The following is a 27,030-nucleotide window of genomic DNA, read 5'->3' as shown; positions in this document are numbered from 1 at the left end:
GTACTGTGTAACCCTACACCTATCATTCTGATGAAAAATGTTTGCAAATAAATAACTAAATAAGGATTTTTCCAACCGCTATGAGTTTTCATTCTTTTTTGTGTGTCTGTAAGTAACTCAATTTTTCTACTATTTGGTAAGTGATTTCGGTTAGTCTTAAATTATTTTCATCTTTTATTTTCCATTGTTTAATCTAATGCAATTTTTTTCTTTATTTTGTATATAGTGAGTCATCTTGAGGGATGATACACATCATTGTGGTGGGACAATGACTGCGGTAACTACTCAGGAGTAAATATCTGTAGGAGTGTGTGTGCACAATCCACATATCGTGGCCCCAGGTCAGAGTAGTGGAGTGAGAGCCAACATCAAATCATATTAATTTGAAACTGTTAAGCTGACAATTACATTGATTGTCTGAGGTTTAATAGTCATTGTAATGTTCCCAGAGAAAGAATTGTTCATCATTATGAGTTAATTGTGCAATACTGCAAGAAATATGTTCATCGTTTGGAGTATTTATGCAATTGCATATAATGCAAAGTTTTATATTTCCAGTGTCTACTGTAAAATCCAAAGAAGTACAGGCTTTTTAGTATCCATGGTCAAAAATAAATAATAAGGTGAGCCACAAAATATCCAGTAATTATAACCCACCAGAAAAGCAAGTTTCAGAAACAAACATAATCAACATAGGAAACATCACAACCCGAAAAAGTATACACTTTATCCCACATTTAGCAGAACTTCTGTCAATGATTCTAAAAATAGTCCAAGGATATGAGCAAGGAAGCTTTGACAGAGTGTTTCTGACAGAGAGGGGAGTTGTACATAGATATGTATAAAACATTATAAGGAAGAAGAAAAGGACGGTAGCTTAATACAATCGCCTAAACGGTCAGTGTAATATGATGGTTTAACCATAAAACGGACTACTTCCACAATTACAGTCCATGTTAACACACAAATAACTTAAACCTAAACTGACACAGCAATGTATGTGATCTACACTGAAAAGCCAAAGAAACTGATACACCTGCCTAATATCATGTAGGGCCCACAAGAACATGCAGAAGTGCCGCAACATGATGTGGGATGGACTCAACTAATGTCTGAAGTAGTGCTGGAGGGAGTTGACACCATGAATCCGGCAGGGCTGTCCATAAATCCACAAGAGTATGAGGGGGTGGAGATCTATTCTGAACAGCACATTAAAAGGAATCACACATATGCTCAATAATGTTCATGTCTGGGGAGTTTGGTGGCCAGCGGAAGTTTTTAAACTCAGAAGAGTGTTCCTGGAGCCACTCTGTAGCAATTCTGGATGTGTGGGGTGTTGACTGTTCTGCTGCAATTGTCCAAGTCCATAGGAATGCACAGTGGACATGAATGGATGTAGGTGATCAGACAGGATACTTATGTATGTGCCACCTGTCAGAGACTTATCTATATGCACCAGGAGTTCCATATCATTCCAACTGTACATGCCCCACACTATTACAGAGCCTCCACCAGCTTGAACAGTCCACTGCTGACATGCAGGGTCCATGGATTCATGAGGCTATCTCCATACCCATACACGTCCATCCACTTGATACAATTTGAAATGAGACTTGTCTCACCAGGCAAGATGTTTCCAGTCATGAAGAGTCCAATGTTGGTGTTGATGGACCCAGGCTTAATATTGTGCAGTCATCAAGGATGCATGAGTGGGCCTTCAGCTCAGAAAGTTCATATAGATGGTTTTCGTTGAATGGTTCGCACACTGTAGTTTGTTAATGGTACAACAATGAAATTGGCAGAAATTTGCAGAAGGGTTGGACTTCTGTCATTGCTGAATGATTCTCTTGAGTCATCGTTGGTCTCGTTCTTGCAGGATCTTTTTCCAGCCACAGTGATGTCGGAGACTTGATGTTTTAGCAGATTCTTGATATTCATGGTACACTCGTGAAATGGTCGTATGGGAAAATCTCTACTTCATTGCTACCTCAGAGGTGCTGTGTCCCATCGTTCCTGCACCAACTATAGCACCACATTCAAACTGAACTTAAATCTTGATAACCTACCATTGCAGCAGCAGTAACCAATCTAACAACTGCGCCAGATACCTGTTGTCTTACATAGGTATTGCCAACTGCAGCATCATATTCAGCCTACTTACATAACTCTGTATTTGAATACGCATATCTATACCATTTTCTTTGACGCTTAAGTGTATATACAAATGCAGCTTTGTCAGTGGCCTACAGACTTTCTCCGTCAGAATAACAAAAATGAGAAGCAGTTACTGCATGCTAGAATGACCATAATACCTATGACTGCTTTCATAAAAAAATCTCCACATAATTATCTCGATGTTAAAGTCATCACGTACCTGGGAGTGTACCAACAATTCATTCTTATGGAAACCTAATACATGACATGACATACTACATAAACAGTATATTAGCCAAAATAAACAAACACTATATCACTGCTTGGCTGGTACCATGCAGTGGCTGTGACTCTTCATGCCAACATTTGTACGACATTTGGGTAAATCACTCATAAGACATCTCCCTCTGTAGCCCAAGCTTGTACAAATGACAAAGTCAACAACAGGCAATAGATAACAAGTCATCACAAGCCAATACTATTTTCAAAGCCTGTCATCAACTCAATAAAGCCACCCAGATAATGAAACCATCAAATAAAACACAGCAACCAATTGAAAGAGATATCAAACACCCATTGCAGACTCTTTGAACATAATGGGTGAGCTGAACATTTTCAATTGTTCATTGGAAAATGCCATCCAGTGTGCAACTTATACAGAAACCAGACTCAAACAATATGTTAGCAGAAAACCCAATATTAAGTCCAATGAATGCTATGGGATATATCCCAAACGTTGATCGAATCTGCCAAGACCAAGGCTTACATATATACAAATACCTTACCTCAAGAACATAAACTGAAGTGCCAAAGAAACTGGTATAGGCATGCGTATTCAAATACAGAGATATGTAAACAGGTAGAACATGACACTGCAGTCGGCAATGCCTATATAAGACAACAAGTGTCTGGAACCAATTGTTAGATCGGTTACTGCTGCTACAATGGCAGGTTGTCAAGATTTAAGTGAGTTTGAACTTAGAGTTATAGTCAGCGCATGAACAATGGGACAAAGCATCTCTGAGATAGTGATGAAGAGGGGATTTTCCCATACGACCATTTCACGGGTGTACCATGAATATCAGGAATCCAGTAAAACATCAAATCTCCGACATCGCTGTGGCTGGAAAAAGATCCTGCAAGAACAAGACCAACGAAGACTGAAGAGCATCACTCAGCGTGACAAAAGTGCAACCCTTCCACAGATTGCTGCCGATTTCAAAGTGGTGCCATCAACAAATGACAGCATGTGCACCATTCAATGAAACATTGACATGGGCTTTTGGAGGCGAAGGCCCACTCATGAATCCTTGATGACTGCACAAAACAAAGCCGGGGTCCGTGAACACCAACATTGGACCCTTGATAACTGGAAACACATTGCCTGGTGAGACAAGTCTCATTTCAAATTGTATCAAGTGGATGGACATGAATGAGTAGGCTATGGAGACAACCTCATGAATCCATGGACCCTGCATGTCAGCAAGGGACTGTTCAAACTTGTAGAGGCTCTGTAGTGGTGTTGGGCATGTGCAGTTGGAGTGATATGGGACCCCTGATATGTCTAGATAAGACTCTGACAGGTCCCACATATGTAAGCATCCTGTCTGATCACCTACATCCATTCATGTTCAATGTGCATTTCGATGAACTTGTACAATTACAGGAGAACAATGTGACAACCCCACACGTCCAGAATTGCTACAGAGTGGCTCCAGGAACACTGTTCTGTGTTTAAGCACTTCCACTGGCCATAAAACTCCCCACACACGAACATATTTAGTGTATCTGGGATGCCTTTGAATGTGCTGTTGAGAAGAGATCTCCACCCCCTCATGCTCTTACTGTTTTATGGACAGCCCTGCAGGGTTCATGGTGTCAATTCCTTCCAGCACTAAAAAATGGTTCAAATGGCTCTGAGCACTATGGGACTTAACTTCTGAGGTCATCAGTCCCCTAGAACTTAGAACTACTTAAACCTAACTAACATAAGGACATCACACACATTCATGCCCGGGGCTGGATTCGAAACTGCGACCATAGCGGTTGCACGGTTCCAGACTGTAGTGCCTAGAACCACACAGCCACCCTGGCTGGCCTTTCAGCACTACACAATATTAGGCAGGTGTACCAGTTTCTTTGGCTCTTCAGTATATTTAAAGCATACCATAAATATTATAGGTTCAAATGAATATAGAAACTAACAAAATCAGCCCAAGGATATGAGCAAGAAAGCTATGATAAACTACTTTCAATTACTCTGAAGCATACTGAGAACACACCTCCTGCTAACTTTAAGCATAGCACTATTCATGCAATCTTTGAAGACACTTACTGCAGTGGCTGACAAGGGTGAAATCAATACAAACTGAATGTATTCGACTGGCACTGACAGTTTTCTCTTGCTGCCAACTTAACTACATATCATTACAGACAGTATGAAGTCTGGCCATTCATCTGCTTTTGAATACAGATGAGGATGTGTGACACACTGAGTTAACAAGAATCAAAGCAAATCTCACCATGGCAAAGACAACATAGAACAGCAGCAATAGTGACAGTGTTCAATGCATAATATGCTGAGCTAAGATTGGCAGCGCCCTGGGACAAGTAAATAGACTGACGAGACAAAAGTCATGGGATAGTGATATGCACACATAAAGATGGCGGTAGAATCACATACACATGGTATAAAAGGAGAGTGCTTTGTACTAAGGTGAGTCGCACGAAAAGGTTTTCGATGTGATTGTGGCCGCACGATGGGGATCAACAGACTCTGAATGTGGAATGGTAGTTGGAGCTAGATTCATGGGACATTCCATTTCAGAAATCGTTAGGGAATTCAATACTCTGAATCCACAATGTCATGAATGTGCTGAGAATGCCAAATTTCAGGTATTACCCCTGCCCACAGATAACACAATACCCCAAGGCCTTCACTTAATGGCTGAGAGTAGCAGTGTTTGCACAGAGTTGTCAGTGCTAACAGACAAGGAAGACTGTTTGAAATAACTGCAAAAATCAATGTGGGATGTATCCATTAGGACAGTGGGGAGATGGACCATGGCAGTGGACAACTGATGTGAGTGCCTTTGTTAATAGCACAATGTCACCTGCAGTGTTTCTCCTCAGCCCGTGAACATATTGGTTGGACCCTAGATAACAGAAAAATTGTGGACTTGTCATATGAGTCCCAATTTCAGTTGATAATAGCTTATGCTATGGTTCAAGTGTGGTGCAGACACCATGAAGCCATGGACCCAAGTTGTCAAGAATGCATGGTGCAAGCTCGTGGTGATTCCATAATTGTGTGGGCTATGTTTACATGGAATGGACTGTGTTCTCTGGTCCAACTGAACTGATCATTGACTGGAAATGTCATGTTCAGCTCCTTGGAGACCTTTTGATCCCAAACGACATAACTGTTATGGATGACAATGTAATACATCACTAGGTTTGGAGAAAATTCTGGACAACTCAAGTGAATGATCTGGCCACTGAGATTGCCCAACATGAATCCCATTGAACAGTTATGGGACATAATTGAGAGGTCAGGTCATGCCCAAACTCTTGCACCAGCAACACTTACGCAATTATGGATGGCAATAGAGGTAGCATTGCTCAATATTTCTGCAGGTGACTTCCAATGACTTGTTGAGTCCATGCCACATTGACATGTGCTATGCCAGGCTAAAGGAGGTCTGACACGATACTGGGAGGTATCCCACGAGTTCTGTCACTGCATTATATTGGTCCAAAGTTGTACACAATTTTGCAACTTTTGATTATTCTGTTGCTTCCAAGAGCTGCTGCACGTGTATTCATGTAGCGTTCAAACAATACATGAAGCAGCAACATCACACTAGCCTCTCTGCTCTAAATAAAACTGATACCTTAAGGTGCTGATCCTAACAGCTTGTGTATAGTATATGGTGGACTTCCTAGAGGCAATTTTAGGACAAACTGCAAAAATATTCTTCCTTCTGGTGGCAAAAATACGCCAGACAAATCACAAAATGGTATAAGTTAATTGTCAGTGGTCTGACAGCACATCTGATCAAATGGAAAGAAACTGACAATGAATCAGACACAAGGGAATATCAATGGCATAGGTAAAAGGTAAAGTTTTGCAAAGAAAGTGTTAAGAGGATGAAGAAGATCTTATTGCTGAGTCACAGAGACACAGAGTGAATGTCAGTACTACTACAGAGCCGAAACTTGCTGGCAGTTTGAAACTGTGTGGTGGACTGAGATTCTAACTCGGAATCTTTGCCTTTCACGGGCAAATGCTCTACTGACTGAGCTATCAAAGAATGACTCACAACCCGCCCTCACAGCTTAACTTCAACCAGAATTCATCTCTTACCTTCCAAGTTCACAGAAGTCCTCCTGCAAACCTTGCAAGACTAGCACTTCCAGAAGTAAGGGTATTGAGGAGACATGGCTTAGACAGAGCCTAGGGGGATGTTTCCTGCATGAAATTTTCACTCTGTAGTGGAGTGTGTGCTGATAAGGAACTTCCTTACAGATTAAAACTGTGCACCAGACCACGACTCGAACTCAGGATCTTTGCCTTTGCCCACGAAAGGCAAATATCCTGAGTTCAAGTCTCGGTCTGGTGCACAGTTTTAATCTGCCAGGAAGTTTCATATCAGCAGCAGCAGAGTGAAAATTACATTCTACTACGGAGCTCTTTGGGAGACAATTACCAAGCAACTAGTACTTTCAAGCTGGGTGTAGAGTTGAGAGATTTTCCTTGTGATTTGGGTTATAACAAAAGGTTCTTGGTGAAGATCATATAATAATAGTAAAATGTGCAGACATTCTGACTGCAGCATCAATTTAATTGAAAATGACATTAGGCACACTGCTGAGAATGTTCCTCATACTAGTGTGAAAACTGTGTCATTCTTTAAGCCCTGGCTGAAGCAGCATTACTTAGTTAATTTACAATTCTGAAAATTGCTCAGAGGAAAGGGATATTCATCCATGGGTGTGATCGAGGAATCTTTCTTGGTCGCACCATATATGGCACCATTTGGATCTCTAATCTGAATGCTTCTGGTGACAGACTACTTTCATTGCTACTAATTACTTAACATCCATTCAATCAGTATTCATATCACATCAAACACTTCCACCAGGTGGCCTTGGCCTATATAGTATCAATTCATCCAAAACAAAGGGCCACACATGGTTGAAACAGATAAGAAAAACAAAATGTTGCTGCTTACACAAAGTTATGGATCTAAAAGAACATCTGTTTGGAGTCTTACATAAAAAAATCAAAGTCCTGCAACTAAGAATGACGACTCTTACATCAAAAAATCAAAGCCCCATAACTAAGAATGATGACCTTCTCATTTATATACAGAAAAATGAAAAGACAGATGTCATGGCAGCAGATGTGAGCTGTGCACGGCTTGTGTTCATGTTTATTGTTTGTCACCTTCTATTACAGTACTGCCACCTTGTTTTCTTATTCCATTTACTGGTGTCACGAACTTCCTGCCTTACTTGCCCATGAGTGGCAGCAGCAGTGCTTATCAATCGTACACGTTCATACCATCTCTGGAGTGACCGATAGTATTTCTGGACCGTCGTGTGTCTGGAGGTCAGTTGGCTGTTCAGTCAGGATGCAGCAGCAGCAAAGTCGGGGACAGAGCACAGGTGAGGCATGGGCAGCCAGTACTCGCCTGACCACTGGCGACACACATGCATTGTTCGATGGAAGGAGATTTGAGTGGGAATGACCGTTGGTTGGTCGTGCGGTCAGTCGTCTCATCGGGCAACGTGTAACTGATTCTCATACTGTTTCTGGGTCCCTTCAATTGGTCATCTCGCTGGACGTGGGTTGGTTCCTTGCCTGTGCAGAGATGCCGAAATGTTCCCTCTGCGTGGTTGGGTACGAGCCACCCTCTCTGCATCGTGGTGTCTCCGAGTTGCGAATGGACATCAAGGGAGTCATGGATGGACCAGCAGTCAGTCTGGACATAGCAGCACTGCAAGTTGGTCAGTTGGCACAGAGCAGCAAGGAGGTCCCTATCTCGCAGAGTCAGGCTGGAGCCGCTGGCAGCGTGCATGCGCAGTTGGAATTGTGAGGTGCTTCTTGCAAAGGTTACAATGTTTGTCACACACCGATCTAGGACTCTAAAGTTTAGTGCTCACTTAACCTACTATCAAGCCTCGACTGCTATCACTTCTCTTTGTTTGATCCTCGCTGTTGCTTTCTGCTAGATTCCTGCGAGCAACAACACGTGTGCATTGAAATCAGCTAGATTTGTAGCCATTTTCTTGGATGGGGTTTAACTTAATTTAATTCACTCCTTCATTAATGAAGTGCACAAGTGGTATCTTCTGCCTTGTGGCCATTAACATTCCAGTTACCTGCCCGGGGCATTGACATAGTTTATGACAGTGTGTTTTCCTTGTCGTGTTGTTGCTGTCCAGCATGGTGTGCAGTTCGACAGATGAAGTGTGTTGGTAGTTTTGGGCCTTTATTCTGACTTGGCTGGATTGGGCACCAGTATCCAGAACGTTGAGCTATTGAAGTCTTGTTCTCGTTTTACTCATAGGGTGGAGCAGAACTGATATTGTTGGTTGGTTTGTTGGCTGGCCTTCGATTGGGTTGCCTTCTGATTAAGAGGTTGTCGGTCTGGCTGCCTGTCTCACCTAAATGTGCATTAGTGTTACTTGTCAGGCTGACCCTTGGAACCATCTGAGTGCCGCCCCTTGGTTTTACATAGTGATTTCCTTTAGTTTTAAGTACTGCGTGTGACCTTCAGCTGAGTTTTACCTTATTAAAATTTGCAAGGCTTTTCTTCTTAGGCCTTAAGCTGTAAAATTGTTTTCTGCACGCTGTGTGGCCTTCAGCTGAGTTTTATTCTCAATTAAATTAAAAATTCAGAATCTTTGTCTTGCCTTTAACTCATAAGATTGTTATTCTTTAGTATGAGGCTGTCAGTCAAGTTTTACATGAAATATTTTAAGCTAAGGCCCTCAGCCTTTCTAAATTGAAAGCTCTTCTTCCTAGGCTTTAAGCCATTAAATTGTTTTGTTGATATGTGACCTTCAGCCGAGTTTTCAACCTATTTAGAATTAACGTTGAAAATCTTTGTTTTGGCCTTAAGCCGTAACATTGTTCTTGCTTAATGTGTGGCCTTCAGCCGAGTTCCATAAGAGAGATTTAAGGTAAGGCCTTCAGCCTATTTTTATTGAAGAAAAAATTTTTTTTAAAAGAAGTGAAACTTCCAGAAGAACCCCTGTACCTCAATTCCTTGCTTACGCCTTGGAACTTGGATTTTTGTATGTGACCTTTAGCCAATCAAAGGAGCTCTTTCATTAAAACCTTGAGAGTTTTTAATTCTTGCTTATGTTATTGTGTGTTTTAACAAAGGAAGTTTATATGTTGAGTGCAACTGACAGCAACTTATTTTGGCCCCTTTCCACAAATTAACCTCACCCACTCTGTCCTGCTAGTCCAGCGATTTCAAGATGTATTGTTCTTATCAGAACATCACAGGAAATTGCTGAAATCAAATAGATACATCTTGATGAATACAAATGTTCTGTTTTGGTCAAACAATATTGATCAAGGATAACTACAGCTGTTAATGTGCTTCTTCGGATTATTTGGCCATGATAAAATTCTCTACTGGTAAATAAAGCAAATGCTGTTGGCAGTTTGCTTTTAGACCCAACTACCATTAGTAGTTTATAAATAAAATCAACAGTCACTGGTTTACCTGGCCATAGTGACAAAATGTTAAAAAGAAATATGCTAGCCAGTTAGGTTCAGGTCATAGAAGTATTCAGTTTCACCGAATCTTCAACAATTACTTCATAACAGTGTTTACAGAAAAGTTATGAGATGAACATAAAAGCAGAGAGTGCAGAGGGAAACTATAAACTTGTTTATAGTAAAAACATATTTCACAGTATTTGGAGCATTCCCCCTCTAAGGAAAAAAAAACTGTATACTATTTTGGGTTACTTTGCTCTATAGGGTCAAACAGTGCTCCGCTTGGAGGGGAAGGAGAACTTTAGTCGCAGTGGTTTTTCTGCGAAAGGTAACACTTTTAGTTTGGCAGCCTTTCTTACCTCTTTGAGTGCTGACTATTTTGAAATTTTTGCGAGCATCCGAGTAAAGATGTGCTTAAGCATACAAAAAATAAAACTGGAAGAATCTCTTGCCCCCACCACCCCACCGGTCCCATGGGGTTAACTGTTCACTGTGAAAGTCAATCACCATAACTTTCATTACTCAGAATGCCTAGGTCTGAAAAGTATCATTGTTTTTCATTTAATGGAGTATCGTTCATGTCATTGTTGACTTACTTGATAGGTTGTGAAATTTCTTATTTTAGAGAAACTTTGCAAGACAAAAAAGTGGAGCAAAGTCTCCCCAGGGTGCATTTCTTACAGATCTATGAATATTAAAGACTGAGTTTACCACTGGCCAAGGGTGCCCATACTTGGGGGGCATAGGGAGCCCCACAACCCCCCTCCTGCCCCCAGCTCTCAGGGGGAAAAATATAGTGTAGTTAGGTGATTTTCATTGAGAAAATGATTTAAAAGTCAGTGTTATACAGGTTTTTAACAGGGCAGAACTGGAACTTGTTTATGGCTACTTACAAGTCGTCATTCCTATTCCAAAACAATAAAAAAACTCCATGCCCTAAGTGTAGGCCTCCCTACAAACTATCATACAGGTGCTCTTGTCCACCATAGTGTACTCCTGCCAGTGACCAATGTTTCCAATCTCTTTCAGATCGGTGAAAATGCCATCAAAGCACAAAGAGAGTTGTTGGAACTAGGTGATACTGTGATTGCACTCTAAAAGGTCTGGAGAAATTCCTACCAGCCATGAGAAGAACGATGATGTCACAGAAGATAGCTGAACCAAGTTTTAATATCACAAGAGGAACCCTAATTAATAAACATAAATAGAAGGAAGCAATTAATTCACAGTCAGGGTTCCCATAAATTTTTATTAATGGAGAAGAAGCACAGTTTGTAACGTGTTTTGCATCTGAGTGAATTTGGGTTTCCTGTCACTCCAGTGGGACTCCGAATGATTGTAAAGTCACTCCTCGACAGACAGGGATATAAAGTTCCTTGATGCACAGGCAGTTGTTCAGGCCGTGAATGGCTCTCAGGTTCCCCTGAACTTTGCATGCAGTTTGCAGCCAACATTAAAAGGAGTAGAGCTGCTGTCAATAAGCATGTTCTCAGAGAATATGTTGACATTCGCATGTTGAACTTAAAGATGTGATAGCCCTAACCGATGGTTTGGCAGTAACACAGTTAGTGTTTCACAAAGTTAATGGTACCAAAATTGAAAAAGCTGGAAGGAAAGAAGGTAGTAATCTGTGATAGTTTGTTCTCACATTTGACAACCTATGTTCCACAGCTCTAAGGTGATAGATTTCATTCATCTGTCTGCCAGTGAACAGTACCCACATTATATAGCCTTTGAGAGTTTCTATCTTTGGGCCCATGAAAGCAGTGTGGAGACAAATCCTCACAGAGTGGAAAAGCAGCGAGCAAGCCTTCAAAGACACTGTCTTGCAGAAACAGCATTTCCCATTTCTGTTAAGATGGCTAATGAATACACTACACAAAAACTCAACAAGGAATCTAATACCAGGTTTCAGAAAGTGCGGCATATGTCCAATCAATGTTGATGAAATTCTTTGTCATCTCCTTTCACAGACTTATGACAAAGATGCAGTACATGACTCTTTCAATGCATCCCTTCAAAATAAAAGATCTGCATGGAGTACTGGCATTGCCAGAACAGACAAAGATTACAGTGACTCCCGGTAAAAGTATGACATAGATGCAGGACTAAGTTATGAAGATATTGAGAAAAAGTCCTAAAAATCAAGAAAGTAGTCCAGAAGAAGACTCTGAAGCACCTCCCTCAGAGATTCTTCTGAAGATGAGGATTATTGCAGATCACAGATAATATCACCATCACCTATCAAGTTTGATGTGGATGACACCTAGTTAGTAACCAGGCCAAAGAGGAGTGGTTCAGAATTTGGCAAAGTTGTGCACATTGTGGGCTTGTATGTAATCTTCAAATATGAAGGAGAATATTTTCCTGAATTAATTACTAATGCAAACGATTATGGATCTACAATAAGTCCAATGCAAACGTCTAAGAAATCATGGAAGTGGCCAATGTCAAAAGACAAAATGATGTATAACTTCGATGAAATAATTGCCAACTTTTTTCCTCCAACAAAACAGGTGGTTTTCACTCTGTGCTGGATATTGGAGCTAATAGCGCACAATGTAAACATTTTATATGAAATCTTTAAACTGTAAATACTTTGGTAGTAAAATCTGTTTTTGATTACATAACTGCCATTTGTCCTTCAATGCTGTGGTCAAAATGTTGCACCATACCTCTTAATCCTTCAGGTGCTGTTCTCGCGAACGCGTGTCTTCAGCATGCTAGCTAGGATCAACAGAATGGAGTGGTCTGCCTGCTTCTCAGAACACGTATGGAATCGATTGAAACGAACGTATTGGGATGCTGATACGTAACAGTCCAGTTTAGGAGATTTCCTACATCGAAGGACACTACCCTCCCTTAGTTCATTTAGGACATGTAATCACGCAGCGAATTTCCAGCATGCTAAAATAATTTTGGGTCGGCAACTTCTATTAATCAGTACAACGAAAAATTAGTACAAAGTTGCAAATTTTACTTTGTTTATTCACTCGATGATTAGGTTCCGGCCGAGACCCATTTTCAGACCGTCGTAACATGGTCAAAAATGGTATTTCCGAAGATGTGAAAACCATGTCAAAACGTGCAACGAACAGTTACAGCGCATGCAGATACCTCTATGCGCTGTAACTGATCGTTGCACGTTTTACGATGGTCTGAAAATGGGTCTCGACCCCAAACTAGTCATCGAGTGAATAAACAAAGTAAAATTTGCAACTTTGGGTGGTTTTACGTTGTACTGATGTAATCGTCCAGATTCCAAGTAACAGTATAATTATAATGTAAATACAAGGTCCATCCAGTAATTCCTACTTGTAGAACCATATGAACTGTATATAATATTGAAACGGCAATGCATTAAACCTACAGAGCTCGATTAATTGGTAGGAACATCTGAAATCACTGCATTCTGTTCTAATTATCGAGCAATGAAATCATATAACGCAGTGTTTCTTCATTTTCGTCCATTGGCCTCAGTACTTGAAATAACATGTGATTTGCTACTGTCAACGCGTGAGACAAATGTTTGTAATGCCTTTGATTATCGATGTAATTAAAATAATTCACGAAATAATAAAATCTATAAACATATTGCCAAACGGAATCTTTATGTAAAAGAACAGAATTTCTGCGCATATTAATAAAAGGATATTATCATACATAAGCCACACACATGGACACACGGTAGGAACATTGAATGTAATTTCGTCTTCACGGAATTGAGAAAAGTAATAAGTTGATTGTTTACTTTACATATTTAATGCGAATTCCTGTAAAAATATTGCAGTTTGGCTGAATTATGTATCTAATACGGATGAGAGTATTTAAAACTACGCATGTCTATTCAATCAGATTTAATTATTTTCAAATCTACAATAACAATAATGAAAACCAAGTTAGGACCTACAAAAGAACGGTAGCCAGCTCGCTGGCGGGTCGTTGGTCTGACGTCTTGTGACGCATCGTCTGTGTCAACATGTGCAATAAATCTGGAACGAGAAGTGTTAAGGCGTACCTGTCTCTTATTTCATATTACACGCTGACTCAATCTAGAAAGAGAACCCACTTCTCTGCAAGAACTCCGGGACAAAGAGCACATCTCAAATTAAATATTCAGCATCACTGTGTTGCATTACTCACATAGACTGTTTATATTTCACAACGAGCTTGTGATTGTAATTTACACAAATACATTTGAATTTAAAGGAAAACACGTTATGTCTCAGCGTTATTGTAATATTTAAGTGTCATTTTAAATAGAAACGTAACAACGTCGACAACGACCTCGTACTCCGGGCGACTTACGTAGAATCGCCATTGAAGAGTGGGACGATTTGGATTAGGGCTTCCTCGATGACATGGTATGCCACGACAGATTCAAGAACCTGCACCCGAGCAAGGGGACGTTACACCATGTATTGACATTGTTGAGCCCCCCCCCCCCCCCCCACCAGTCCCCCCTCCAATGGGGAAACTGACGAGTTTACCATTATGATTTTTTTTAATTTTTTTTATTTGGTGATCTGACCACGTTGTAAATGAATATATAGCATACGCATGCCTCAGAGCCAAATTTTGATTTCTGTACCAATACTTTAGAAATAAAGCGGCGATGCAAAATTGTTGTTGATGTGTGTAGAAAAGAAGTCGTTCAGAAGGTAGGTATCCAACAGCCAGACTTACGCACGGTAGCAAACATCGATGAAAGAAGCTTTTACAAAATATTACTTATTTAGCGAGGTATCTTAAGGCATGTTTTCAAAGCATTGACACGAGCAATTTGCAAAACGAGAGACTAACATTCCAAGCTTTTCTATAAAGACTGTTTATGAATATCAGGACAATACTACTCTGCTACACATAATTGCCTGGTTTCAAAGTAATGACTCACCAAAATACAGTTTCCAGAACTGCAGGAGAATTCATCAGGGGCGCAAGTGCGTGGTTTCTTCTCAGCACAGGACTCTTCATCTTCTCCTCCCTCACAGTCCTTCTCGTCGTCGCACTGCCAACGGTCTGGGATGCATTTGCCACTGTTGCACCTACAAACCAGTTACATGTTCTGTGTTAATCACACAGCAATAGGTATTTCCAATTTTTCACATAGAATTAAAAGCCCCTGTGTATGTTTTAGAAAGATTGTCAATGATAATGCTTTTAGTGAAAGTAGCCAACAGCTCGGACACAGATCGACTAGCAGTAATACATGAAACGTATTTGCAGTAGCGATTACGGACAGCCTCAGCTGTATAACGGAATGACGACAGTGAAAATATGTACCAGACCAGGACCCGAACACGGATTTCCCGCATATCGTGAGCGTGTATCTTACCATTAGGTTTTCCGAGCACAACTCATGGGCAGACTCAAATTTCCATACGTCGTCAACCATTTGTCCACAACCTGCACTCGTACATTCATTATGTACACTGCTGGAAATTGAAATAAGAACACCGTGAATTCATTGTCCCAGGAAGGGGAAACTTTATTGACACATTCCTGGGGTCAGATACATCACATGATCACACTGACAGAACCAGAGGCACATAGACACAGGCAACAGAGCACGCACAATGTCGGCACTAGTACAGTGTATATCCACCTTTCGCAGCAATGCAGGCTGCTATTCTCCCATGGAGACGATCGTAGAGATGCTGGATGTAGTCCTGTGGAACGGCTTGCCATGCCATTTCCACCTGGCGCCTCAGTTGGACCAGCGTTCTTGCTGGACGTGCAGACCGCGTGAGACGACGCTTCATCCAGTCCCAAACATGCTCAATGGGGGACAGATCCGGAAATCTTGCTGGCCAGGGTAGTTGACTTACACCTTCTAGAGCACGTTGGGTGGCACGGGATACATGCGGACGTGCATTGTCCTGTTGGAACAGCAAGTTCCCTTGCCGGTCTAGGAATGATAGAACGATGGGTTCGATGACGGTTTGGATGTACCGTGCACTATTCAGTGTCCCCTCGACGATCACCAGTGGTGTACGGCCAGTGTAGGAGATCGCTCCCCACACCATGATGCCGGGTGTTGGCCCTGTGTGCCTCGGTCGTATGCAGTCCTGATTGTGGCGCTCACCTGCACGGCGCCAAACACGCATACGACCATCATTGGCACCAAGGCAGAAGCGACTCTCATCGCTGAAGACGACACGCCTCCATTCGTCCCTCCATTCACGCCTGTCGCGACACCACTGGAGGCGGGCTGCACGATGTTGGGGCGTGAGCGGAAGACGGCCTAACGGTGTGCGGGACCGTAGCCCAGCTTCATGGAGACGGTTGCGAATGGTCCTCGCCGATACCCCAGGAGCAACAGTGTACCTAATTTGCTGGGAAGTGGCGGTGCGGTCCCCTACGGCACTGTGTAGGATCCTACGGTCTTGGCGTGCATCCGTGCGTCGCTGCGGTCCGGTCCCAGGTCGACGGGCACGTGCACCTTCCGCCGACCACTGGCGACAACATCGATGTACTGTGGAGACCTCACGCCCCACGTGTTGAGCAATTCGGCGGTACACCACCCGGCCGCCCGCATGCCCGCTATACGCCCTCGCTCAAAGTCCGTCAACTGCACATACGGTTCACGTCCACGCTGTCGCGGCATGCTACCAGTGTTAAAGACTGCGATGGAGCTCCGTATGCCACGGCAAACTGGCTGACACTGACGGCGGCGGTGCACAAATGCTGCGCAGCTAGCGCCATTCGACGGCCAACACCGCGGTTCCTGGTGTGTCCGCTGTGCCGTGCGTGTGATCATTGCTTGTACAGCCCTCTCGCAGTGTCCGGAGCAAGTATGGTGGGTCTGACACACCGGTGTCAATGTGTTCTTTTTTCCATTTCCAGGAGTGTATATTCCCGAAAACGGGAAACATTTTAATTGAAAGTCGCTTGCCCGGTGTCGGTGGATAAATATGATATTGCAGAGCGTTTGTTATTCAGGAGTACGATGCAATATTCCTTTAGACATACAGCATGCCCGAAGGAATAGGCACTGCGGCTACTACAGCCGTTATGAACTACATGAAATGTATTCGCAATCGCATGGTTGATGGTTTGGACCTTTGCGTCTGGCTGTGAGGCGTCGTCGGATAGGTTCGAGTCCCTGTCCAGCACAAATTTTCATTATCGCCATTCCATTCTACAGCTGATGATTGTCCTTATTAGCAACTGCGAATATATTTAATGTGTTTCATAACACATGTCCGAAGGAATGTTGCATCGTACTTATGAACAACACAGACACTGCAATATTGTATCGAATCTATAAAAATAATTCGAATGCGCTTACTTTGGACAAAAAAAAGTGTCTGTTATTCTGGAACACGTATGTCCACATACCGGAAGATTAGAGCGACCTGAAGGATTTATTGGCAGCAAGCTCTTTCTACTCCATCGACGAACTTCCTACCAGAAGTAATTGATAATCTTGATTATACGAGCTGTATAAAGAAGCATCGGGATGAGAATACACAGTTAAAGAAAAATGCGAATACCTACTTAATATGTTATTGTATTTAACTATCGTAACCTAATAAGCACAGGCGGTCACGAGTGGTCATACAGCTGAGCGAGAGTTCGCACATGAAATTCTTCAGAAATGGTCGCACTTACACCCTCATATTACGCACCGTCATCATGCTACCATTCTTTGCATTTATCACACTGCAGCAGTCTTCACCAAAATCACGTCCGCAGCCTGGGAAAAAGCATTTTTCTTGAGTTAGTTTTCTAAGGAGTGTAGTGACCGAGTCATGCAGGGTTGCAAGAAAAAATAAAAAATCCTCTAGATACGAATGTTATTAGCAAGCCTTGTAACTTAGATTGAGACCGACAACGCCATTCACTTCCTCCAGTACGGTATGTAGTCACACGCATTAATAAACCGCGAATTGGACGCAAAAGGCTATGCGGTCACGCGCCATCTGTAAGCAAACAGGCCCAAACGCACTATATACACACATCGAAACTCGTTTTGCATCACCCTAGTTCCCAGAACTCCTGAAGAAAGACGTTGACTGCGGATATTGTACCACAGACACAGTCCCTTTGGCTGTTCAGAGATGTCACTAAACCCGCACAAAGATGTAAACAACCATGCATGAGCAGCGCCGATTAGACGGAGGGGTTCCTACTGTCAACCAGTTCCAGTTGTTCCACCAGGGAGGAGTTACACGGCTCGTGTTGTCTGTAGTAGTTCAACCACGCCTAGACGGTCAATACCGCGGTTCGATCGCGTCCGCGTAGTTACTTTGTGCCACGAAAGGCTCTCAACAAGGGAAGGGTCCAGCGTCTCGAAGTGAACCAAAGAGATGTTGTTCAGAGATGGAGGAGATACAGAGAGACAGGAACTATCGATGACATGCCTCACTCAGGCCGCCCAAGGGCTACTACTGCAGTGGATGACCGCTACCTATGGATTATGGCTCGGAGGAACCCTGACAGAAGCTCCAACATGTTGAATAATACTTTTCATGCAGCCACAGGAGGTCGTGTTACGACTCAAACTGTGCGCAATAGGCCGCTTGATGGGGAACTTCTCTCCCGACGTCCATGGCGAGGTCCACCTTTGCAACCACGACACAATGCAGCGCGGTACAGATGAGACCAACAACATGCCGAATGGACCGCTCAGGATTGGCATCACGAGTGTCGCATATGTTTCCAACCAGACAATCGTCCGAGACGTGTTTGGAGGCAACCCGGTCAGGCTGACCGCCTTAGACACGCTGTCCAGCGAGTGCAGCAAGGTGGAAGTTCCCTGCTGTTTTGGGCGGCATTATGTGAGGTCGACGTACGCCGCTGGTGGTCATGGAAGGTGCCGTAACGGCTGTACGATACGTGAATGTCATCCGATAGTGCAACCATGTGGGCAGCATATTGGTAAGGCATTCGTCTTCGTGGACAACAACTCGCGCCCCCAATGTGCAGATCTTGGGAATGACTTCATTCAGGATAACGACATCGCTCGACTAGAGTCGCCAGCATGTTCTCCAGGCATGAACCCTATTGAACATGCCTGGGATAGATTGAAAAGGGCTGTTATACGGACGACGTGACCCACTCTGAGGGATCAACGCCGAATCGCCGTTGAGGAGTGGGACAATCTGGACCAACAGTGCCTTGATGAACTTGTGGATAGTATGGCATAACGAATACACGCATGCAAGAGAACGTACTACTGGGTATTAGAGGTACCGGTGTGTACAGCAATCTAGACCACCACTCTGAAGGTCTCGCTATATGGTGGTACAACTTGCAATGTGTGGTTTTCATGAGCAATAAAAAGGGCGGAACTGATGCTTATATTGATCTCTGTTCCAATTTTCTGTACAGCGTCCAGAACTCTCGGAACCGTGGTGATCCAAAACTTTTTTTGATGTGTGTAGAAGCTACCAGTCGGCAAGCGAGGCTGAGTGACAAGCAGCAATGTACTTCTAGCGCCTCGGATGTTTACCATCTGACCGCAGGAACTATTTGAATGCGAAGTATCACACTCAGTTAAGCTTGTACACTAAAAAGGACTTGAAAAACTTGCCTTTAGATACCTCAGGACTATGGTTAATGGAATCTTTCCTACATCTGCCTATCTGGTTGCCATACACACTGTAATGTGTAACTGAACCTAAGGCTTCGATTAAAGAACTAGTAACTGGCTTGTTTCATGATTCATAGCCTGAAGTACCACACATTACTAAGTATACCCTATTCCTAATACGTAGAGTGCTAGGCTGGTATGGCTGTTCCAGTAATTGATTGCAGCATGTAACAATCGCGTGTGGTTACAAACCTCGTCTGTTTTTTACGCTTATGTTAAATTTGTCTTAGGACTCTATAGTTATAAATCAGTGGCTGTGCTCTTTGGCATGTTCATGTAAACACGCGAAAAGCATTAAAAACAGACCGAAACCCAACCCAGACTCTTATTTGCTTATTAACACTATATCTACCTCCTCATCCTGACATCTAGTTCGTTTTGTACTATCACAAATCACAAAGACCCGAAAAATATTAGCTTGACCCTCGCCACAATCTAGCCTTCCGTAGGTAGCCACTCACGTACTTAAAACGGATGATATCAGATCTGACGACACCTCCAGTCTGCTTGTGAGATTCAAAGTAAGTACTCTGCGACCTGCATCGGGAGTTATGAGCGATGTTCTTTTTGCAGGACAAGGTTTCTTTTCGGTTACAGAAGATCCTGTTTTCTTTTTCTCCCTTCCCTGCGGTTCTCCTTCTCATCCTTACCCTTCTGTTTCTGTTCTAAAACATTCTTCACCGGTGATGAGGAGAGTATATCAATTTTTTGTGCCTTCTGTTTCCTTCTGTCGTCCGATTATAATTTTGGCGGAAACCATGTCATATGCATATGCATTTAGATACTTGCAGCATTGAATTCCAACACTAAAAAAAAAAAAAAAATATTGGCTTGGTTTCATTGGGTGGACCACTGTCTGTAGTGGTATTATATTATTCTATGATTTGACTTACAGTTTAGTCTCATGGCGTTAACCGAGGAGGAGCAAAATCTTCCGCCGCGTCAACATTAGGACTGTATACCTATATTCTTGTTCCTTCAACAGCTTTTGCTGCCTTCTCCATACCGGCACTCCTGAAAAAAGCCGCTACATTGGTGAGTACTCTTGCCTGCTGGTTCACTAGTTGACAAATGTATCGTTAGATTGCACCACACGAAATAATTTAGTATGCGCCCCAGTGCAGTGTGTTGGGTCCCTTGCTGCTCATGTTGTATATTAATGACCTTGCAGCCAGTGTTAATAGCGACCTCAGAGTTTTCGTAGATGATGCAGTTATCTGTAATGGAGTACTGTCTGAAAGAAGCTGCAAAAATGTCCAGCCAGATCCTGACAAGGTTTCAAAGTGGTCCAAAGATTGGCAACTTGCTTTGGATGATCATGAATGTAAAACTGTGCACTTCGCAAAACGAAAGAAAACGTAGTATCCAATAAGCAGAGGCACGCACTGATATGAAAGACGCTATCCGCATCCGCAAGACTCTTATCCGCCTCTGCAAGTTCCTTATCTGCACCCGCAGGTATTTGAAGTTAGTCATGACAAAACACTCGTCAATCTTGTCAGCAAAAACATTTTATCTTTCGAAGTTTGAGACACGACAAGTCATTTTGCAAAAATGTTCAAATGTGTATGAAATCTTATGGGACTTAACTGCTAAGGTCATCAGTCCCTAAGCTTACACACTATTTAACCTAAATTATCCTAAGGACAAACACACATACCCATGCCCGAGGGAGGACTCGAACCTCCGCCAGGATTAGCCGCACAGTCCATGACTGCAGCGCCCCAGACCGCTCGGCTAATCCCGCGAGGCTGCCATATTGCATACATTCTTCATTTGATATGAGGATGATTCAGTAATTAGAGGGTAATAGCGGTGTGGATTACAATAACAATTTCCATATTAAAGTAAATCGAATCACAGTGATTGTAGGTGTTGAACTTCTAGCTTCTTATCTTTAAATTTAACATGGTGCAGGACTTTCTTGTTTCTCTACTCTTTCTGTGTGTTCTTGGAAACGCGTAGCACGCTGGATTTGGAACAGACAAGGCAGAGAATGCAACGAAAAAATGGGTCCGCCCTGCCGTCAGCCCAGGGACGGCTGCGAGGTACACTGTACGTTTTACAATCGAGCCCTGCCCAGTGGCCGAACTGAGGCCGGGCAAGTGACCATCAGCAGGAGGCTGGCACTTTCTCGTGTTCTGCAGAGTGCTCTCCGGAGATAACCATCTTGTGCCTTTCGAGAGAAATGCGGCTTGAAGAAAATGATGACGTAGCCTCATGAGCAACTACCTACTTTCAGAGGACCTCTGATGCAAGTCTAGTTTCTGGGTGCAAAAACGCACGATTGATACAAATGCTAGTACCGTCAGGTAGATGGAGCCGAATCCGCTGCTTTTCGGAAATAGAAGGGGGTATTGTAATGTGTTTGGGGTTCTTATTGCGATGCGTTGTCTTGGCGGGATTTTCTACGCTTAAAGAAACTGTGATATTGATTGGCCGAGTACGCATAAGCTGCTATTTGTGGCCATGTCCTTTTTAGGGGGAAGAAACAGCAGGGTGTAAGATTCAGAAAAAAAATCAGAGTTCATTTGGAGACAGGGAAGCGTACATATCTTTTGAACACCAGAAGAGTTCGTTTGGAAGCATAGAGGTATGCACATCTTGTCCACATCTAGAGAGTTGCCTGAAAGACGTGGAGGTGTGCCTATTTTAGCAGACGAGCAGCGACCGACGTCCTCTACCGCAGAGCCGTTAGCATGACGGCGGCATTCTGCAGATCTGTTGATGAACAGCCGCGCGGAGTGGCCGCACGTTTGAGGCGCTCTGTCACGGATTGCGCGGCCCCTTCTGCCGGAGTTTCGAGTCCTCCCTCGGGCATGTGTGTGTGTGTGTGTGTGTGTGTGTTGTTCTTAGCATAAGTTAGTCTAAGTTAATTTAAGTAGTGTGTAAGTCTAGGGACCGATGACCTCAGCAGATTGGTCCCTTAGGAATTCACACACATTTGATAATTTAAACAACTGTTGATGTATAATTACGATGGGCATAACTAGGGCGACAGGGCATTTTCTTGCTCCGCACTTGGTTAAGTCATTGCTGTTGTATTCACCTGGTGATAAGAGTCCTCCATGCACCAGGCAGGCCGTGCGGGCGGCCGCCCCGCCAGGTGGACGTGCGTGAACAGCTCTCATCAAAACTGAGATACACTACTGGCCATTAAAATTGCTGCACCAAGAAGAAATACAGATGATAAACGGCTATTCATTGGACAAATATATTATACTAGAAATGACATGTGATTACATTTTCACGCAATTCGGGTGCATAGATCCTGAGAAATCAGTAGCCAGAACAACAGCTTCTGGCCGTAGTAACGGCCTTGCTACGCCTGGGCATTGAGTCAAACAAAGCTTGGATGGCGTGTACAGGTACAACTGCCCATGCAGCTTCAACACGATACCACAGTTCATCAAGAGTAGTGACTGGCGTATAGTGACGAGCCAGTTGCTCGGCCACCATTGACCAGACGTTTTCAATTGGTGAAAGATCTGGAGAATGTGCTGGCCAGGACAGCAGTCGAACATTTTCTGTATCCATAAAGGCGCGTACAGGACCTACAACATGCGGTCTTGCATTATCCTGCTGAAATGTAGGGTTTCGCAGGGATCGAATGAAGGGTAGAGCCATGGGTCGTAACATATCTGAAATGTAACGTCCACTGCTCAAAGTGCCATCAATGTGAACAATAGGTGACCGAGACGCGTAACCAGTGGCACCCTACACCATCACGCCGGGTGATAAGCCAGTATGGCGATGACGAATACACGCTTCCAATGTGCTTTCACTGCGATGTCGCCAAACACGGATGCGACCATCATTGCTGTAAACAGAACCTGGACTCATCCGAAAAAAATGATGTTTTGCCATTCGTGCACACAGGTTCGACGTTGAGAACACCATCGCAGGTGCTCCTGTCTGTTCAAATGGTTCAAATGGCTCTGAGCACTATGGGAATTAACATCTGAGGTCATCAGTCCCCTAGAACTTACTTAAACCTAACTAACCTAAGGACATCACACACATCCATGCCCGAGGCAGGATTCGAACCTGCGACCATAGCGGTCGCGCGGCTTCAGACTGAAGCGCCTAGAACCACTCGGCCACTCTGCCGGCGCTCCTGTCTGTGATGCAGCGTCAAGGGTAATCGCAGCCATGGTCTCCGAACTGATAGTCCATGCTGGTGCAAACGTCGTCGAACTGTTCGTGCAGATGGTTGTTGTCTTGCAAACGTCCCCATCTGTTGACTCGGGGATGGAGACGTGGCTGCATGATCCGTTACAGCCACGCGGATAAAATGCCTGTCGTCTCGACTGCTAGTGATACGAGGCCGTTGGGATCCAGCACGGCGTTCCGTATTACCCTCCTGAACCCACCGATTCCATATTCCCCTGACTGCTATTGCTTCTTGACCAACGCGAGCAGCAATGTCACGATACGATAAACCGCAATCGCGATAGGCTACAATCCGACCTTTATCAAAGTCGGAAACGTGATGGTACGCGTTTCTTCTCCTTACAAGAGGCATCACAACAACGTTTCACCAGGCAACGCCGGTCAACTGCTGTTTGCGTACGAGAAATCGATTGGAAACTTTCCTCATGTCAGCACGTTGTAGGTGTCGCCACCGGCGCCAACCCTATGTGAATGCTCTGAAAAGCTAATCATTTGCATATCACAGCATCTTCTTCCTGTCGGTAAAATTTGGCGCTGTAGCACGTCATCTTTGTGGCGTAGCAAGTTTAATGGCCAGTAGTGTATTTCCTTGTATACCACGGAGTCACACGAGGTCTCTACAGCGCCTGAGGGCGCCAACTTCGCCGACAGTCAGCGTGGCTGTCGCAGAAGAAAGTGCTGTACGCAGGGCAGTATTTTGATATGCCAGGTCATGTGCCCTAGCAGCACCAAGCGGATATCCATCCACGCCCGATTATTTAGGCCACCGCCGGACTGTGCTAAGTCAGTTAAATCCTAGACCGCGAATCGAGAGTACCAGCAGTTCCGTCCAGCCGCATCAGCAGTTCAGTTGCAGCACTATAAGTTGCCAGTATCAACAGTTTCGCCTCAGCGCTCCACGCCGGCAGACCCGGTCAGCAACGGAGCACTTCAGCCGTCACATCGCCGCCTGCTACGAAACTAGTGTTCGTCTTGTAGGCACATCACAGACAACGTCATAGGGGGGACATTTTTGTGTGGGTTTTTATCAAAGGGCATTATAACCGAGTTACATCTATTCAATAAAGTTAATCTTTTAAAAATGCCTTTGATCATTCCTAAGTATGTGGATACTTCAGCTGCGATCACCTGCCTCAGGTCCAACAACGCTCTGATGGATGTGTGAGTTTCTCAGTACAACTATCATGACAACAGTAGCATTTCTGTTCGGGTTAAAAATTCGAGAATAATTTTCGGAGCGTAGGTTGCGTCAGAGGCGCGTGCTTCTTGCTGATTCAAGTAAAGCTGAAAACCACTAAATCCATTAGTTAGAGTTCACATAAAGTGTTTCTCAAACGTTTCATATTCGTTCATTATCCGATCGGATTCATTGCGTTTTTAAATGAATAAATTACTGAGTTAATGCAAAGATTGTTTCCGTTAATACCTTCCGTTCATATAAAAAATATTTCTTAGCAATATTCCACTTTAGGATCCACAGCTAGGGCCATATATCAGTCGCGTTATCCATTAAAGTTGTATATACTAATTATACTAATTATAACTTGGGTCTTGCACGAAGCTTTGCAAGATGTTTGTGGAAATGGATTTATCGAGACGGCGCGGTCCCCTATTGATGCGGAGAGCAAGTAACGAAGAGTGTGTGTCACGGAGCAGGAGAACAGGAATCTCCGGAGTGGCCACAGCAGAGGCTCGGACAACTCGTGGGGGCGCTACGAATATGAGGTCGGCGATCACGTGTGGCGTGACGGACAGATCGCAAGGCTCCACTGCACAGGATGCATCAAAAAGACTCATCCGATTTGACACCTCTATGTTTCTTAAACTAATAAACATATACAATGAACTTTGTTTTTTGATTAACGGGAAACTCGAAAAGTTTTTTTTTCATAGGTATTCAATATGCCCCCTTGAGATGCACAGCGTATGTCAATGCGGTATTCAAATTGGTCCCACACCGCAGCGAGCATGTCTTGAGTTACAGCTTCCACAACTGCTGTTGCACGATGTCTCAGTTCATCGATTGTTGTTGGTAACGGAGGCTCATAAACAGAGTTTTTTATAAACCCCCACAAGAAATAAACACACGCAGTAATGTCCGGTCACTTTGGAGGCCAGTAATGTAAGTCTGAATCATTGGGTCCAGTGCGAGCCGTCCATTGTTCAGTAATCCTTTGATTTAAAAATTCCCGCACTTCCAGATACTGCTACCCAGCGGGAACCATGTAAAACTTGAGAGTTTGCTCTTTCCAACAGTACATTGTCCACCCACATATCTCAAATAATATAATAGAAATAATTTTTTAAAACTGAATGATTCTTTTTGATGCAGCCTGCGGCAATGCTCCGCAGTCTGCCTGCCCACTTGACCGTTCACAGAAAACAGTGCTCTAGGATCAGCCTGCTCTAGAATAATATTACAATAGAGCGTCGATTATCCGAAATAGTTTGGGGACATGGGGTTAGGAAATTCTGTTTACTCGGATACTCGATCTGTATACTTATATTTCTCAGATTTCCAGAAAAAATTACATGTATTTATAATAACGTGATCTCTTTTATTATTATAAAGGTACGTGTAATGAGAATGTATGCAGTACAGCTTAGTAAACAAAAATCTATAATGCATATTCATTTTATATATACAGTACATATGCATAGAATTAATGTTTAAAACAATTCTTAATTTTCGTCTGTCTAAGCAAGCCTACCCGCTTAGTAGCAGCTATAGATTTACTTCAAACTTTGTACACCTTTAGTAGGCCATTAAAACAACATGATGGGCAAGCAGTAAGGTGCAATATTCTGACAATTCCGAGAAAATGGCAAGAGATGTTTTAGGCGTCTATTATGTAACTGATGTATCTGTGGGTAGGGGATGGACGTTAGAATTCATGGTGGTCAAGTGGTAAGCGCTCGAGCCTCCTAAGACGAATGTGCATGAAGTGACAATTCGACTCTCGCACCGACTTATCTTTAATCAATATTTTTTCATAACTGGTCATTTTATTTAATTTGTACCACATTTGAGAGGTAACATAATTTTAAAAAAACCACGTCTATTTGCATGAAATTTTAGTGATTTTCATGTTATTTGACCACTTCCTACTTTTAATTAAATTTAATTATTAGAACAAACATATTTATAAATACCGACAAGTAAATAGTTTTCTTGAAAATGTATGCCAGTCGTGATTTGGGATATCCCTTATACATGCAACCTGGCAAGGTACCCGGAACTACTTTGCACCTCTACGGTTCGAGCTGCAGACACGGAGGCTGGCCCCATTTGGCAGTTAACCTTCGTAGCGGTGAGACGTTGCTAATGCAGCAAGAACAAATAGTGTAGGTGTAAATATTTTTA

The 27,030-nt window shown here is 43.2% G+C and overlaps 1 protein-coding gene across 1 annotated transcript in view; it reads right to left on the bottom strand.

Annotated features, from left to right (window-relative positions):
• LOC124789608 (low-density lipoprotein receptor-related protein 4) overlaps positions 1 to 27,030 on the bottom strand; it is a 618,985-nt gene that overhangs the window by 247,508 nt on the left and 344,447 nt on the right. Inside the window, exon 6 of the mRNA XM_047257023.1 lies at positions 14,790 to 14,940. Within this exon, the coding sequence (XP_047112979.1) occupies positions 14,790 to 14,940 (151 nt within the window). The remainder of the gene's footprint in view (positions 1 to 14,789; positions 14,941 to 27,030) is intronic.

The sequence above is a fragment of the Schistocerca piceifrons genome, chromosome 3 (assembly GCF_021461385.2).
Source record: "Schistocerca piceifrons isolate TAMUIC-IGC-003096 chromosome 3, iqSchPice1.1, whole genome shotgun sequence".
NCBI lineage: Eukaryota > Metazoa > Arthropoda > Insecta > Orthoptera > Acrididae > Schistocerca > Schistocerca piceifrons.
Note: the sequence above shows the minus strand (reverse complement) of the source record. Positions and strands in the feature narration are given on the sequence as shown.